General features: G+C 32.9%; 1 protein-coding gene across 1 annotated transcript in view; it reads left to right on the top strand.

The window, feature by feature from the left end:
- LOC101895972 (delta-1-pyrroline-5-carboxylate synthase) overlaps positions 1–18,373 on the top strand; it is a 60,073-nt gene that overhangs the window by 33,655 nt on the left and 8,045 nt on the right. The window contains exons 7-8 of the mRNA XM_059129114.1: positions 11,941–12,133; positions 13,675–13,916. Of these exons, the coding sequence (XP_058985097.1) occupies positions 11,941–12,133; positions 13,675–13,916 (435 nt within the window). The remainder of the gene's footprint in view (positions 1–11,940; positions 12,134–13,674; positions 13,917–18,373) is intronic.

Here is an 18,373-nt window from a genome sequence, read left to right as displayed (position 1 = left end):
GCTCGAGATAAATAAGTAAATGAACAACAGATTGGAATAACTTTGTGGACATTTCATTTGTCAGGAAAATCAATACAATTGCAAGAAAGGAAAATTTAGTCCGATATATGTATTTGCAAGAAAAAATTTCGAGTGCCACGAATATATTTACTGCACACAAAATGTAGTGCATTTAACGATTTATTTAAACCTTAATTTTTTTCAAAGAGTTTTCCACTGAGAACTCAAATGCTTGAAAAGAGGTTGTTTAGTTACTCATTAGTTACACTACTTAAAATAAACATAAACAACTCATGTTTTTATGGGAACAAAAATTGACCCCGCCCACTTTTCCGGTTTATTTAAAAAATAATATTTGCCAAAATAATGAAGATATCGGTCTGAAAATAGAGAACAGTACATATATCCCCAACACTTAATATTTATTTGGCGACGTCTACCTTTTTAAGTATTTGTATATAAATAGCAAATGTTGTTCGTTGATAATTGCATCAGTTTAGGACGGCTGGACTGATTTGGATAATATTTTTATTAAATTTTGATCATTGTTTTGGTTGTTTTTGCGGAAAGGAAAATAGACCACGCCTATTTTTTATACCCTCCACCATTCTATGGAGGGTATGTTAGCTTTGTCATTCCGTTTGTAACTCCTCAAAATATTCATAATAGACCCTACAAAGTATATATAGCTTAATTCGTAAAATTCTCAGACGATGTAGCGATGTCTGTCTATCTGCCCGCCTCTCTGTTGTAATCACGCTACATTACAAACGAATTGAGAGAAGGCTAAAATTTTGCATACATGCATAGTTTACCAGTAGGCAGGTTAAGTTCGTAAATGGGTCATGTCGCTCCACGTTTTCCTATAGCCCCCATATAACGATACCTCCCGATATTCGGTATTTTGATGATTTTAGCGACATTATTTACCGGAATTATTTCAAATTTCACATTCAAAGTTCGTAAGGAGTACTACAGCCTATGACAAAAATTTTTGTATGCAGGTCCACATCTTCGTATAGTCTTCATATAACGGTACCTCCCGATAGTCGATATTTTGATGATTTCAGCAACATTATTCACCGGAATCGTTTCAAAATTCATATTGGAAGGTCTTAATGTGCACTACAATCTATGGCAAAAAATTTCGAAGTCCCTCACATGCGTAATATACATATATATATATATATATATATATATATATATATATATATATATATATATATATATATATATATATATATATATATATATATATATATATATATATATAGCAGCTATATTCAAGTTTGAACTGATCTTGACAAAATTTTGGAAGAGGTATTTCTGGGCTGTATCTGATAACTGGTACCAAATATATTTTCACCAAATTTAATGTACTTACTTCTAGACTGAATTCGGTCGGATATGCCAAAATTCAAGTCATTTAGACTGATATTGGCTATTTGGTGCACAATTAACCGTACATCGGTTGAGGATATATATTGGAGCTATATCCAAATCTGGACCGATCTTCACAAAATTTGTTACACTAATTTAAAAACTGTTATTGATATATGATACAAAGGATCATTGATGTGGAATGCATTGTGAGGGACTTTAAACCAAAAATAGGATAAAACAAATATATGGGAGCTATAGCTATATCTGAACCGATTTACACCAAATTTGAAGTACTGGTTAATAGAATGAATTAATTGTAGAATGAAATAATTGCCAAAATTCAGGTCATTTGGGCTGATATTCGCCATTTGGTGCACAACAAACCTGATATCGGATAAATATATGGGAGCTATATCCTAATCTGAACCGATCTCGATAGAATTTGACAGAGGTATTTTCGAGCAGTATTTGATGACCGGTACCAAATATCATTCTTCTGGACTGCATATTACGCATGTGAGGGTCTTCAAGCGTCAAATCGGTTGAAACGTATATATGGGAGCTATAGTTGTATCTGAACTGATTTTGATTTACTTGCTTCTAGACTGAATTTGGTTGGATGTACCAAAATGCTAGGCATTTGGACTTATATTAGTCATTTGGTGCACAATTAACCCGAAATCAGTTTAAGATATATGGGAGCTATATCTAAATTTGATCCAATTATCACCAATTTCAATAGGGTTCGTCCTTGGGCCAAACAAATTTTGTTTGAAAAATTTCATCTCAATGGGGTAATAAATGCGACCTGCATTTTTGCACAAGAATACATGGACGGACGGACTGATATGCGTAAATCGACTCATAAAGTAATTCTATGAAGATCCACCTCCCCATTTTACAAACAAATGCACGAAGACATAATACTCTTACCACAATGTGGTGTAGGGTATAAAAATGTGAATAAAAACTAGTTTTGTTATAATTGTAAATTTTTTCTAAGTGTAAAAAGTGGAAAATAAAATTAGTGCGATGTTAAATGATTATATTTCCTGACTAGATTTACAACCCCAGGACATATTTCGTACTTCAGCTGGAAAATGAGAATACATTCAAATAAAGCAAAATGGCCGACACAACTGTATGCACCTCATATCAAAACGTGGACCTACTTGTTTCATATGCGACTTCAATCAGTGAAATAGTACATAATAATCACCTCAAACTTCACATCTCAAACTTTTTTAGGTCAGCCATATTTTGCTCTATACTTCGGTTATTTTATGATAGAGTTCCTATCCTTTCAAAATATTACTTCAGCTATTTCTGGGGTCGTGACCACATATTTCAATTATTTGGCTTTTTTGGCATCATGGCTTCCAAGGGAGTAGAAAATCCCTTCACAGAAAATGCTCGATGTATGTCAATGTTTTGGAATAGCAGCATTTATTTTTTATATTAAGCTACATAAACAGTAAAACATTCCGTAAAAGTCATAAGGAACTGTAAACCATTCCAACCGTGAACTAAAATATAATGACTGCCTAGCCACTTGTACATGATAATTTATTTACGGCAAATTGTCATCATATCCCTGCTTTACTTCTCCAGGGTAAAACATTGCATACATTTATTCGTGAAGTTCATGACCATTTGGGATATTACCGATGTAGTCGACTGAAATTTTCGCATGAGGACAGACGTGCCAACATGATGGCATAATTATTCACTTTTTACTTTTCGTAGGACTTCATTGCTATGCAATTTATTAAGACTCCTTGTCAAAAGAAGTATGAAGTGCAATTTTTGCAACAATTTGTCGTCTTTCAATTCACTTAATTATAATTAATGATTTTCCCGCCAGACAAAATGTGTTAAAATTTGCATTTGAAATTTATGACGAGGGCAGAATGATAGGTGGATTGTGAAGATTTGCCATTTTGCGATAGAAAAAATTAAAAGTTCAGCTACAAAACAAATTGTACGATGGGAAAACTAAAGGTTATGATCCACACACATAGCCATAGATGCGTTTAGCGGAAAGCCAAGGCTACTTGAATGAAGGGACATGCACCCATACAATGCTCTCTATTCAAACTAAGAATAATATGAAGATATGTGAAGGATTTGAATTTTAAATTTATAGTTTAGGGGTATCTAAATTTGACAAATTAATTGAGGTGTAGTGCTAAAAAAAGAAAATAAAATTGGTTTTATGATCCGATATGATATTCTAATTATATTTCTTGGTTAAATATAGACTGGATTTTTGAGATTTTTTTATTTTCTACAAAGATATTGCAAATATTTCACTTCCTTAAGGTGATAAGAGCTGACAATATTCTTCTTTAAGAGCTTTTAGGAAATATTGAGTAGGGAATTTACGTTCAATTCCAACTCTTAATTTTTTGAATTTTGCAATATAATGAATAGTTTTGATTTTTTTATTCCCAGAGGATCATTGGTTAAACAATTTTTATATAAAAATTAATAAAGAAATGCCTTTGAAAACAATTTGAATGTTGACTTAAATCACGTTTAGCGTATTGAAGTTTAGAACTTTGAGTTTATTAGATATAGTGGGTTAAGCTTGTTTGTCTACATACACCCTTAGAAGGATATACATTTTAAATCAATCCGGTCTTGAGAAGATCTATTTTTATGGCAAATCTGGTTAAATAAATCCGAATTAGCAATAAATCCTTATATTGTGGTGTAATTCGGATAGAATTTGTATACCCTCCACCGTAGTATGGGGGGTATATTAAGTTTGTCATTCCGTTTGTAACTCCTCGAAAAGTATATATTCGTATAGCCCCCATATAACAGTACCTCCCAGTACCTTCCTATATTTGGTATTTTGACCATTTTAGGTACAATACTCACCGAAATTGTTTGAGATGTCGTATTTGAAGTTCGTAATGGATGCTACAGCCTGTGACAGAAAATTGTCTATGCAGGTCCAGGTCTTCGTATAGCTCCGATATAACGGTACCTCCCTATATACGGTATTTTGATGATTTCAGATACATTATTCACCGTTTATTTCAAGTTTTGAATTTGAATTATCTAATGGCTTATGACAAACAATGCCTATGTAGGTCCACGTCGTATAGACCTATGGGCTATATTCGCTATTTTTAAGATTTTAACAGAATTTTTGACGGATTTATTTTTTGAAAATTTCCAAATTCGTTCTAAATGGTGGAGGATATTAAAAGGTTGGACCGGCCGAATTTACTGCTTTTTAATTTGTTGTTCATTTGTCTTTTTTTTCAAGTTTCGCATTTGAATATTGTAATGGCTTATGACAAAAGTTGCCTATGCAGGTCCACATAGTCGTTTTGACCCTAATGTGACGGCTGTATTTGGTATTTTTAAGATTTTAACTGATTTTATTTTTTGAAAGTTGCCAAAATCATTCCAAGTGGTGGAGGGTATTCAAAGTTCTGCCCGGCCGAACTTACAGCTTTTTTACTTGTTTTGTTTTCCGAATTTCCGTTTTCAACGCAATTTCTTAAACAATAAGTTAATCTAGGGAATGAAATGCATTCGAAAGAAATAAATTAGGTGAACAACTTTTCTTAATTTAATGCCAAATTTTGGTCAAAAATCTGAATCATCCCAATGTGTTTGACTTATTCGTTTTTGAATCCTCAATTCTTGGAATATTATGCGTACATGCGCTTGTCAAAAAGATCTTAACGTCGATACTGTTTATTCAGCATTAGTGCTAAAGCTTCTTCGCTTGTCAATTTTGAAATACATCAGAACCGATTGGATTGTTCATTTGGGATTTAACCCAATTGATTTTAGCAGCCCTCGCTCAATTTCTGTTTCAGTTTACATCCAAGGACATCCACTGGTTGCCACAGAAAGTTCGCTTGCAACAATGTCAACCAACAAAGCTACAAACTTCTGGGGCAATATTGTTAATGCTGAAATATGAGAAATCAAAAAAAAAAAAAAAGTAAAAAAAAACAGGGAAATGATGCGATGACAGGGAGAAACATACAGAACTCTCCCCATGCACCCACTGCCAGGCAACTAACAAACCAATTTGTCTTTAACACATACAAAAAGCATAGAATGCTTTATTTCTAGTTGAAACTTTTAACAAAATTGAATTTCCCGCAAAAGGCACTTTGGTGGTTACTGCACACTAACGTTTTTTAGTGTTAGGTGACGTACAGAAATCACGTCAATTTAAATCTTTCATTCGCACAAAACCAAGTCGCACTATTAAACGGAAATTAAATTGAAGTCTGTTGGGTAAAATGTGCTGCTGTTTACTAAAGAGTGTATATTTCTAAATTAGAAAGCTATTTCTACAGTTTAATGAATAAAGCAGTTGAGCTAAAGGTACACGCGTCTTTCTTAAAGTCCTCAAAAAGTCATTTTTATATCCTCCATTTTTTTAAAGGAGGGTATATTAAATCTGTCATTCTATTTGTAACACCTCTGAATATTCGTCGAAGAACTCATAAGGTATATATTTCATATCTATATTCATATGTATATGTATACAGGGTGAGATAAAACAACTGCAACAAAGTCAAATGCCATAATTTTTATTATTTTTTAATTTTATTGAAAGAAAGCAAAAAATGTCGGAAATAGCATCAAATTTTAGAATAAGTTTAGATTTGTTCGAATTGGTCACCTTAGGCACGAATTATGGCCTTCAAACGGCTAATGAAATCGTTACACTCTGCCCGAATGCTGCTCTGCAGTATTTTAGCCTTTTGCCGGCGATGCGCTTGCTTGAGGTGATCGACACTTTGATATTTTTTATTGCCAACCTTGCTTTCCAAAATACATTACACACAATAGTCCAACGGATTGGTATCCGGAGATTTCGATGGCCATTGTGCGCTCGAAATGAAGCGAGGAACCTCATTTTCTAACCATTATTGGGTGGAATGGAGTGTTCTAACGATAACCACTTGTGGATTTCCAGGCAAATATAAAGAAATCACACTATCACGCTTGAATTCCATCACGAATAACTTTTTTGGAAAATTCTCAGCAAAATGCTTGTGTACGCTTGTAAACAATATAATGTCATTGGAATAATTTTTAAAGCTATCGGACGAGCGGCTTTGAAATGACAGCAGTCTGAAGTTGATTGCAGTTTTTTCATCTCACACTGTACATTCATGATTAGCAGAAAATTCTAAATCAGTTTGTCTATCTGTTGAAACCACGGTACAGCCTACATTACATGACACAATTCTTTCTTTTGGGTATACATTTTACCGCATTCTCCAACCGATCTAACTAGTATTTGTATTTTAAAGTGGAATACGTTTGAATTCAGATAATTTTATACAAAAATGTTTTATTTAGCTAATGATAGGGGAACTTACAGTTCGGCCTGACCGAACATAATTTTTTTTATACCCTTCACCATTCTATGGAGAGTATATTAACTTTGTCATTCCGTTTGTAAATATTTATAAAAAAGTATACATATTCTGCATCAGCGTAAAATTCTAAGACGATCTAGCGTTGTCTGTGTGTCTGTCCGTTATAATCACGCTATCTTTCGAACGAATTGAGATAGAAGGCTAAAATTAGGCAGGTTAAGTTCGTAAATGGGCCATGTCGATCCACGTTGTCGTATAACGGTAAGTCCCGGTACTCGGTATTTTCATGATTTTAGCGACAGTTTTACCGGAATTATTTCAAATTTCATATTTAAAGCTCTTAATGGGTGCTACAGCCTATTACAAAAATATTTCGTATTTGAAGTTCGTAATAGGTACTACAGCCTAAGACAAACATTTTTGTATGCCGGTCCACGTCTTCGTATAGTCTCTATATAACATTTTTCATTTATGTGGTACTTTCCGGAAGTTTTTTGAAAATTTTCAAGTTCCTTCCGAATGGTGGAGGGTATTAAAAATTCTTTTTTACTTGTTTTTTACGCTTTGTAGGTATTTTAGTTTTGAAGTGAAATATATGCAGTCTTTTACGAAAAATATGTTTTAATTTTGAATGTTCATTGCTCTGATAATCCAACTCAAACAAACTTTCAGTAATTTCTTATTCTGCAGCCTTAGATTATTGGGATAGAGTTATATGGTCTGTCCGAACAATAAACAGATCTATCCAAACAAGATATATGTTTTATACGTTCAATAGGAATTTGAACGGATCTACCATCATTAACCTAGTCGGGCCAGCACTACTTGATTAAGAGCCTAGTTATCTAAGCAACCAATGTTCTTCAATTGCAATGTTTGGGGATGTACTACGTTTGACCTCCGACTCTGGTCCACATAGATACTTCCTGTGCCCCCACACGGTAAGTTCTATCTACCACATAATGGTTTTGATGACTACAACGGTAATATCAAAATATATACTATACTATATATAATTTACGTCTAGTATTGCAGATGTTCCATTTGGGTAGTTGTTTTAACGTATGCTCCTCGAAAAAATAAAAATGTATATTGTTTTATTTCCTTCTTTACATCCATGTCTTTGTGCATTACTTTGCAAAATTCAGAAGGAAACGATCGTCCCTTTTGATGGTCTTCATAGAATCACATTCTTAGTCGGTTTATGCATGTCCGTCTATCTGTTCGTCTGTCCATGTATTTTTGTAAAAAAAAGCACAGACCGCATTTATTGTCCGATTAAGATGAAAGTTTCCACAAATTTTTGTAGGACAAACCCTATTGAAATTGTTTAGAATCGGTTCAGATATAGATATAGCTCCCATATATATGTTCCCTCCGATTTTGTGTTTAAGTCCCTCACATTCGTAATATGCACACGACAACAATTGTTTTCGGTACCAGATGTCAAATACAGCCCAGAAATATCAGATTTTATCAAAATCGGTTGGGATTTGGATATAGCTCCCATATATGTCTTCATCCGATTTAACGTTTCAGCCGATTTGACGTTTAGACGCCTTATCTCCGTATTATGCACTCTACAACAATGATGTTTGGTACCAGATATCATATACAGGTCAGAAACACCTCTGCCAAAGTAATCGTTAAAGTTGTTTACCGTTTCTTGAAAAGAATAATCCTATTTATCTAACAAAAATGCACAATTTATCGATGATAGTGTCGGAAATGGCTACTTCTTCCTATAGAAAATAGCGACGAAATATGCATATTAAAATATATTTTTCCAATAAGGAATTAAATTTGGAAATGCCTTCCTAATAATTTTCGTACTGAAATTAGTTACTTTTATTTTGACTTACTATGAAATAAGGTCAGAGAACGATGTTAAATGTCCCCTTGAAATCAACAAAAAACTGAATACATTTTGTATTCCCCTCATCAAATTTACTTCTTATTTTACTAACTTATTTCAAAGGTTGATAATGAGTTTTGCGTTTGACTTTCGTTTGAAATGTAAATATAAAATATATAGTTTCTACACAAAGTTGAGAGGATAATTAGCAGGAATCTAATTGCATTTCTTAATTAAAATTTCCTTTAATTTTCAAAACTGCATAGGATTTGCGAGGCTAAATTTAATGAAAATTTAATGGATTTTGTCATTGCATATTAAAATATACTGTCTCTTTTGGTTTTTGATTAACATTATTTTGAATAATATGAATTTACAAAGGGTATATTTACTTGCAAAATAACCTTTTCAGATTATAAAAGTAAATATGTTTAAAATCAGCTCGACTGTCACTCTGAGCTATTTTTTTACTAAATTTTTGCAACAAAATTGTCTGCATTTATGGGACTCAATTTCTCAGTGGATAGATCAGTTTATTTCAATATACGGCGCGTCTTAAATATCGTAATTAAAATAATTCCATGGTGGTTACCGTTATATAGAAACAGTGGACAAATATGGACAATGTTTTGACACCAGTTGTAGAGCTTATTACGTACCACAAATACCAAATTTAACATAAACCGTTGGAAGATGTGGCTTAAATCGTCAAACTACCTAATATCCAAAGCTATCGTTATATGGTATTGAGAGTATAGAAGAGTGTTAAGTTTGTACTATGCTCACTCAAAAGGGCAAATCTAAATATCTTGGAGGATGGTCTTAGTATTAAGTATTAGAAATTAAAAAAAAAATATCCCAATCAATTTAAAATATTAGCATTAAGTATTAGAAATTAAAAAAAAATGTTTCCAATCAATTTAAAAGTTTCGCCATTTATTATAATTGGGTGGTGCTATTACATGATAAAATGTGGGCATGCCATTTGGGCGTTATCTATTAGAATCTTATTACGTTAAAGTCAAGTAGCTGGAAAATTTGATCAGGACCTTCCAACCGATTAAAATGTACTAGGTCATGAACTTGTTTGACATTTCTATTTTGAAATTACAGTCAATCAGCAAGCCGAAATCACCAAAAGACCAAAAATATACACAACCAATCATGTTTATATATTCTATGGACTTTTTAAAGCGTACGACTGAGTACTACCATTACATAGAAGTTATAGCGAATACCCATTGAGATCTCAAAGTATCAAATTAAAGGCTCTTCGTTCAAAAAATGGCTTAAGAATCGATCGGTACCAAAGCCGTGTTAAATATTAAACCATTCTAATTGTTTTATTGAAAATATCAAGATGTCAATTGAAAAAGTTGTAGTATTGAAATCACCATAATTACTACTCCATAATTACTACATTACAGATGATTCGGTTAAATGGTCTTAGGAACTTCACTATAATTAAAATTGACCGGTTGTTTTTTTTTGATGGGGACTACCATATGGGGACATTTCAATACAAATCGTCTTAGGAGTACGACAAGTGTGTCTTTAATTAACTTATTTTAAACTGTCTAAAACTTTTAGATTTCCGTTGTAAGCCACAATTTTAAACAAAGTCTTTCAATTGAAATATCGTATAATTAAAAACTCAAAAATAATCATCACAAACTAAAATGACGACGTTTATTCAGATAAGTATATTTTTGGAAAAGCTAAAAGTACAGGAGTTGACGCTTTTTGTAATTCTTCCTTGGAACGTTTTGGGGTGACTCTGTAATGTATTAAATGCTGCAATAAAAATATTTATATGCTACTGATTGAAAAGAGGAGGATATACTGTATAGAAAAGAGATTATCTTAAATTAGTCATTCCATTCCTCCTAATATTCGACGGAGACTCCATAAAGTATATATACATATATATATATATATATATATATATATATATATATATATATATATATATATATATATATAATCAGTGTAAAATTCTAAGCCGATTTAACGACATCACTGTTAAACCCAAGATGTAGTTAACATTTTGTGACATTGAGCTGTGAAATTTGACATAATTATAGGTTTATGGGTCAACATTTTCCTATGGCCTCCGTATAACGTTACCTCCCGATTTACGATGTAGCCCACATTGTATATGGAATTCGTTTAAACTGAGTATATGTAGTTGGTAATGGTTACTACCACCGGTATCAGAACATTGTCCATATTCGTCCACGGTTTCCATATAACTGTACTTTGTGATATTCGATATTTTCATTATTCTAGCCACATTTTTCCATGGAATTGTTTTAAATTTTGTATTTAAGGCTAGAAATAAATAACAATACTTGTAGTAAGAAATTATCTATATACGTTCATGTTGTTTTTTTTTTTCCACCCACTTTAAGGTATATTCAAAAGTTCAACTTCGTTCTCCTTGCTATTTGTAGTTTAAAGTGCAACACTTTCGAATATTGAATCTTACCTTAGTTCGGTCCGGCCGAACTAAATTTTTTTATTTAACAGAATTAAATATTTATAGGCCCAAAAATACTGAAAAGTTTTTATCTGAACTGCACATCAAGTTCAGCAGGGTTAAACAAATAAATTATCCAAAATCTATTCTCAGTTGGGTAAAAATCACGAACTGTGATTTGCTTAACAGAAGGCACATTAAGAAAATTCAGACACGCATAAATATTCTCGGAGTATTTTTCTATATAAATCATCAATGATGTATATGTTTCCCTCTGCCTCTGTTAGCCGACTTTCGAGCCGAAGTCGGACCGAATTCACAAGGATAGTCATGGCAATTTCGGAAGGGAAATTAGAGTTGTCGGAACGATTTGGACCGAACTCAGAAGTAATATCGTGTGCATTTCTGATTATTTCGCCGACTTTCTAAGAGTTTTCGCTTTTATGAAGTTCTGATGTAGATGTCATAATGTAATCGACTATTCTTCAATAATAACTGTTTAGTATGTATCATATACATTTTCTGAAAATAATATTAAAATCTGGTACTCGACAATGTAAACATTCACTCGCTTCACTAGACTCGGGTTATAAAATTCTTTAGACTATATTTCAAATATCATTGGATCACTGCAGTTGATTGTTGCGTCCATTATACGTTCCATATAAATCTCTCAGCTGCATAAGCATTAGAGATTCCCGACTTAAGTACTTGTATTAATGTTATGGCAATCCATTAATACCATTACGGATGGTAATTCAAATGTATGTGAGCATGTCCTTTATTTCATAGAAGGTGTTGCCCTGCACATTTTACTGCAAGCCTTTATTAAAAATCCTTTTTTCGTTTTTTAGGTTGGCACAGGTGGCATGGACTCCAAAGTCAAAGCAGCTACATGGGCACTAGACCGTGGTGTGAGTGTTGTTATTTGCAATGGTATGCAAGAAAAGGCCATTAAAACTATAATTGGTGGCAGGAAAGTAGGAACATTCTTCACAGAATCAACAGAGGGCTACACGACTCCTGTCGAAGAACTTGCTGAAAACGGTACGTATAAAATTAGTTACCACAAATCTAAAAGTTTTTACTAAAAAAGAGAAGAAAAAAAAACAACTGTTGCCATTAGATGGGTGAGCAATGTAATTTGTTGCACATTTCCATTTAATGTCGTCCTTATTGTTAAAGCATAGCAATTTTTCATTTCCTATACCAGCTAGTTTTTGTGTTGTTGTTAAACAAATGCTTGCAAGTTTCCAAAAACTTTTATTGCTGTTCAGTTTTTGTAACCAAAATCCGTAGCAAAATAACAGTACTGCAGTTTGTATTTCGAGCGACGATGTATTAGGGAAAATGTGGGTGGCACAAACATATGTCAAATATTCGAATGTTTGTAGCCATAAATGGGGAAATAACACTAATACCATCAAAATAACTAACAAAGATCTGGAAAATGTCTAAATGATGGACCCTCAAAGCAGGTTTCCATTACTTGCCCCTCTACAAATCTATATTAAGCATAATATAATAGAGAATAATTTTGAAACACAAAATGTGCAATTTCAACACACTGTTAACATTGCTTGTGGGCAAAATGTCTATTAAAGCGTAATAGAATTATAAGTTTCACCACAAAACTGTCCACTCTCCATATGCAGAGAAAGTTCACGACGTTTACTTCTAGTTTTGGACATTGTATGTTTTTTTGTGGTTAACAGAAGTATTTTAATTAAAATGCTTTTTCAATTGACGCAAATTGCCATGGGTGAAGGATGCATTTGTTGGATTCGACAAAAGAAAACGTAAAGAGTTTACATTCTGAATAATAAGATAGAGGAAAATTGTGGTTATATTTCAATGAATTTTTGAGTAGTTTTAGTAATTATTGGTTAATTTTCCAATTTATTTTTGTGAGAAAGGAAATTAGAAAAGAAGAAATTGTTTACAAAAACAGGAAATTATTTCTTGAAAATCATTTTTAAAAATAAATTAGAAATTTATTAAATTATTTATTCATTTAATTTAACAATGCAATAATTTTATACGCTGTGTTTTATGGCTATAGAGAGTATATATCATTTCATATTACCAAAATGTAGATCATCAAAGTAAGGGTTTTATTCCTTAGGGATCGTTCGGTGAGATCTTCTAGTGGATATTAAGCATATTTGATATCGATGACCAAATTAAATTCAAAATGTGAACTAAATTGTCACGTATTCATCTATCATCCTCCTACAATTCATGCATTACGGTGGCAATAACGCTAGAACATAAAACGAATAGTTTTATTATCCACAGAAATCATTTTCATGATGTTTTTCCTTTTTGCTTTTGCGGTTCAAGTTTGCATTGGGGAATTTTTTATTAGTGGCAATAGCGAAAATATAACTGCCGCATCATTCATCATGGTCGGAACTAACGTTTATTTATGCCAAATTGCCAGAAAGGCAAACTAAGAAAAAAAAGAAAAGCGAATTTCTTTCCAACAATTCATCTTCACGTACATTCTTTGATTTTCTTCTGTCTGTTCTATTTTCATACTATTCTTTATGGGTTTCCTTCTCGCCTGGATACTGTTGCTGATATAGCACGCATTGGCAGCCGTCAGTTGCAAAGCTTGTCAGCGGAGCAGAGAGCTTCTGCTGTTAATACTTTGGCTGATTTATTGGTTAGCCGTGAGGCTTTCATTTTGGAGGCCAACGCCAAGGATCTTGTTGAGGCACAACGTAACGGCTTGGCGAAGCCATTGTTGTCACGTTTGTCCCTGAACACGGGAAAATTGAGAAATTTGTCAGTTGGATTGAAACAGATTGCGGACTCCAGTCATAACGTAAGTATTTGAATATGTGTAATAGTCATCTTAGCTATATGTGTTTGTTCGTATTACGATTAGGTGTTCGATGTTGTGAATGTATTAAAAAGATAAAATTTTTATTATTATTATCTTTATACCCTCCACCTTAAATTTATTATTATAATTGAATACAATTTGAAATGGACTCTACCTCCAGGCGGAACATTGTATATGTAGGTCTACGTTTTCGTATACCCCCCATATAACCGTAACTCCCCATGTTCGGTATTTTTTTGGTTTTAGACAAATTTTTCACGGATGTGTCTAGAAAATTGGTATTTGTAGACCATAATGAGTTCCAGTTCCAGTGGCAGAATATTGAAGTCCTGGGTACACGTTTTCCTATAGCGCACATATAACGTTACCTACCGCACAAATGCCTCGGCAAATTTAAGAGAAATCGATTCAGAGGAGGATATTCAAATTTGATATTTCAGACTCGCAATTGTAGAATAGCCCCATATAATGGCTCCATCCTCTTTATTCTTTTTCGAAAAATTTAACTGCATTATCCAAACGATCTTACTGCTATTTGTAGTTTAAAGTGGAACACGTTTGAATTCAGAACTTTTATATACAAATTATACAAAGTGTCAGAATAGAAGCCAATTCGCAAAATATTTGGATGTTGAAATGGACCAAAAACAGGAAATTTTTTGTAATAGATCACAAACGGCGTATATTTTTTATCTCGGCGAAACACAAATACACTAAAAGGTCGCTTATGATCATTATATTGCTAATACCCAGAATATATGTAGCATAATATATACAATCTCATACATCAAATAGGGGGATGTCAATTATTGCGCTTATAAGTCAAAAACCGCTGGAGTAATTTGGACAATTCTCAGCAATTTGAAATGGCCTCTTGCCAGAAATGCATAAAATCTAAGAAAATCGCGTAGAAATATGCCACTTAAAAGTAAATATTTTCGTCATATATTTATCGCTTGCGATTTTTTCAAATTGACTTATAAATACGCCATGCCATATGTTGAGAGTATTATACACAGAGTGCAATTATCGTCCGATACTCACGAAATTTTGCTTGGAGGTAAGTTTAGGTTAGATTTTGAAGATGTACATTTAGGTGTTCAAATGGACAACAAACAATTCCTGATTTTGCAGTCGCTCCACAGGTCACAATTGAAAACCAATCGACACGGAATTTTCTATGAGGAGGAAGTTAAGAACAGGGTAGAAGTCTAACATTTTGAACAATCATTGAATTATATTTAGCGGGCAAAATGGATCACAACTTTCGTGTGAAATTGTTTTGAATACCTATCAGTACGACATAGAAAGAAATAGAGAAATAGAATGTGCTGGGCTTTATGGTATTTAAAAAAAAAAAAACGAAATCAACCAGAATGGATTTCGAACTAACGGGCTTCCAACATATTATAGTGTTGAAGGGTATAGCATGGTCGGTCCCGCACGACTATAGCATTTGCTTACTTGTCTTTACTTGTTATTATTCTTGTATGGCTGTATTACCGAAACACCCAAGTACTATATCTCTTTTGGAAACAAATAAATGCGACAAACAAACTTGAAAAATGAACAAAAACCCGAAATATATTCTGTTCCCAATAAAACTTAATATATTCTTTACACTTTGTAGTATTAACTCTAAAAATTGTGTGCGATCTATTTATCCATTAAACTGCATTTTACCCGAGAACCTGTTGGTATCGTTCATTATTTATTATATTTATCACAGATTTGTAATACATATTTTAATGTCACTCGGCTATTTATTACGGAGAGTGTGTACTTTTTCGTATTATTTAATGTGGCACAGAACTCATTTTCTTGTTATTTAGTTAAAAATAATTAGCGTAGGATTGTTAATGAACCTAAAATCAAAACTGAGAGACATTTGTACACTTCGTGCCAAATGTAATTGCCATAGAGTGCATACAACTTTGAGAAGACTAAAATTAAACATATAACGGAGCTATATCTATATCTGAACCGATTTTCACCACATTTGACTTATTTGCTTCCAGGCTATATTCGGGCGAATATGCCAAAATCGAAATCGGATAGACATATATATGGAAGCTGTATCTAAATTCGGACCGATTATCAATAATTTCAAAAAATTATTCGTGGAAAACTTCATCGCGATTGGGCAATAAATGAGACCCGTACTTTGTTTACAACAATACACGGACAGATGGCCGGACATGCATAAATCGATTCGGAATGATATTATATTAAAATAAACTATGGGTCTATCTATTCTTTTCTGCACGTTACAAATAAATGTACCAAGATATAGTACCGTGTGCCACAGTGTGGTGTATGTCAAATGTCTAAAAACAGGGTTAATTTTAGCTCTACAACAGGGTTCCTAATGATTTTAGCGACCTAATTTATCACAATTGTTTAAAATTTCTTATTTGAATATCGTAAGTTCATACAGGCCCCTTTATAACAGCAACTCCCTATATTCGGTATTTTTATGATTTTAGCAGTATTTTTCAACGGATTTTTTTTTTTAATTTTGCAAACTCCTTCCAAATAGTACAGAGTATTCAAAGTTCGACACGGCCAAACTTACTGCTTTTCATCTGCTAATGAAAAATATAACTTTTATGCATAATTATATGAAAATTCTCTTATCCATTGTAAAGCGACAGGAGTTAGGCCAATTGGAAAAACACGTTTGACGGCTATGTGTCTCAATTTATTATGTTGCTCCTCGACAGAGTTTATTTATTGAAGCTAATTTAAGCACTTCGACGTGTTGTTATCTTTGCAGTCGTTGTGCCTTAAGGCGCTATTCCTCAGGAAACTTAATCCACACTCCTTGTGTGTATAATTATACACATCGTTTCCTCTTGGATAGACTAATTAATAATTAACTTCATTTTCACTATTGCGACTCATTAAAATTCTTTACCTAATTAATTGTTATTAATGTTTGAATAAAGCGCCAGCTGTAATTTTCTCATGTTTCCAATTTCTTGTCAAATTCTGCAAATTCAAAAAATTAATGAACTATGTGGTGTATTGTAATTCATGTTAATCTCCCTCAACCCACTGTCCCAAGCTATAGACGCATACGTTGGTTCGTGTGCAGAAAGGATGAACTAAAGTAGTTGTATGTGTTTAACTTATCTGATGCGGCTGGTTGTTTGGGGAGAAGCATTCCCCAAGCAAAGTAAGTCTATTTTCGAAGTTTATGGCGAGTTTGTTGAAGTTTGCTTAATGTCTACCAGGGGCAATGTGAACTTGTGAATTGCCAGCACACGTACACCTAACTCTATGAACATGACTATTGACCATTAACTGTAATCACCATTGACTCTGGAACTAAAGTTCGCCTCCTCGTTTTGTAGTTATTGAAATTATTTTGGAAATATGAAAAGTGAAACAAAACGTATTAAATAACAATTTTTGCTAAGAAACTTTCGATGTTCATAGACTCATGGGTTATGTTAGGAGTTTGTTGTAATTTTAATTCATAATGGAACTTAATTGAAGAATAATATAAAATATTTAACTTTGTGACAAAAATTTTTATATAAAGAATGCCACAAAACTCATGCTACTTTATATGCGGACCATATAAAATGTGGTTCTAGTAATTTTCAACCGATGGTGTTTACATACTGAGTTACGCCGAGATCTGCAAAACATTCGAAATAATACTGTTATACGCGCAAACCTATAACTACCAAAAACAATTATAGCTTCATAAATGATATTTAATCATCTTTATCTATTATTACATTGACATATTTCGCCATTCTGCAAGCTCTCCACGCATTGTTTGAATTTTAAAATATTTGGTATCCCATTAACTTTAATGGCTTCATAACTTTTTGTAATTGCTGAAATAAAAATTGTCGTCACATTTCATTACAAGTTAGCTGAAAATTATTCTAGCACTGCGGAAAGTGGGAGAAAAGAAAATCAAAAAAAAAAAAAAAGGAAAAATATCCGTAAAATATCTATAAGGATCTGGTGTTTTTACCGCATCAACTTTGACGAAACTTTAAGCAAATATTGCAAGCCAACAATGTACAGTAGACTGCCGCAAAATAATGTAGCATATTTCAATTTTATCTACAATAAATAGTCGAGGTAATCATATTTGTCAAATCGGTAGAGGTAACACTTTTCATCCCCTCCACCATAATATGTATGATATAATAAGTTTATCACTCCGTTTGTAACTTATCGATGTAATCGTTCCTGATAAAATTCGAAGTTTTTTTTTTGGTTTTTGATTTAAGCAAATTTTTCAACGGAAATGTGAAGGTTTTCTTAACAGAATGGTGGAGGGTATTAACGCTCTCTTACTTGTTCTATTCTATGGCCTATAATTTTATATCCTCCAACAAACCCTCATGCATATTAACCCGGGTGGGGAGAAAGATAAATACGATTTTTTTTCCCAACAATTCATGGCGAGA

This window comes from Musca domestica, unplaced genomic scaffold (assembly GCF_030504385.1).
Source record: "Musca domestica strain aabys unplaced genomic scaffold, Musca_domestica.polishedcontigs.V.1.1 6, whole genome shotgun sequence".
NCBI lineage: Eukaryota > Metazoa > Arthropoda > Insecta > Diptera > Muscidae > Musca > Musca domestica.
This window is presented reverse-complemented; position numbering and strand designations above follow the sequence as displayed.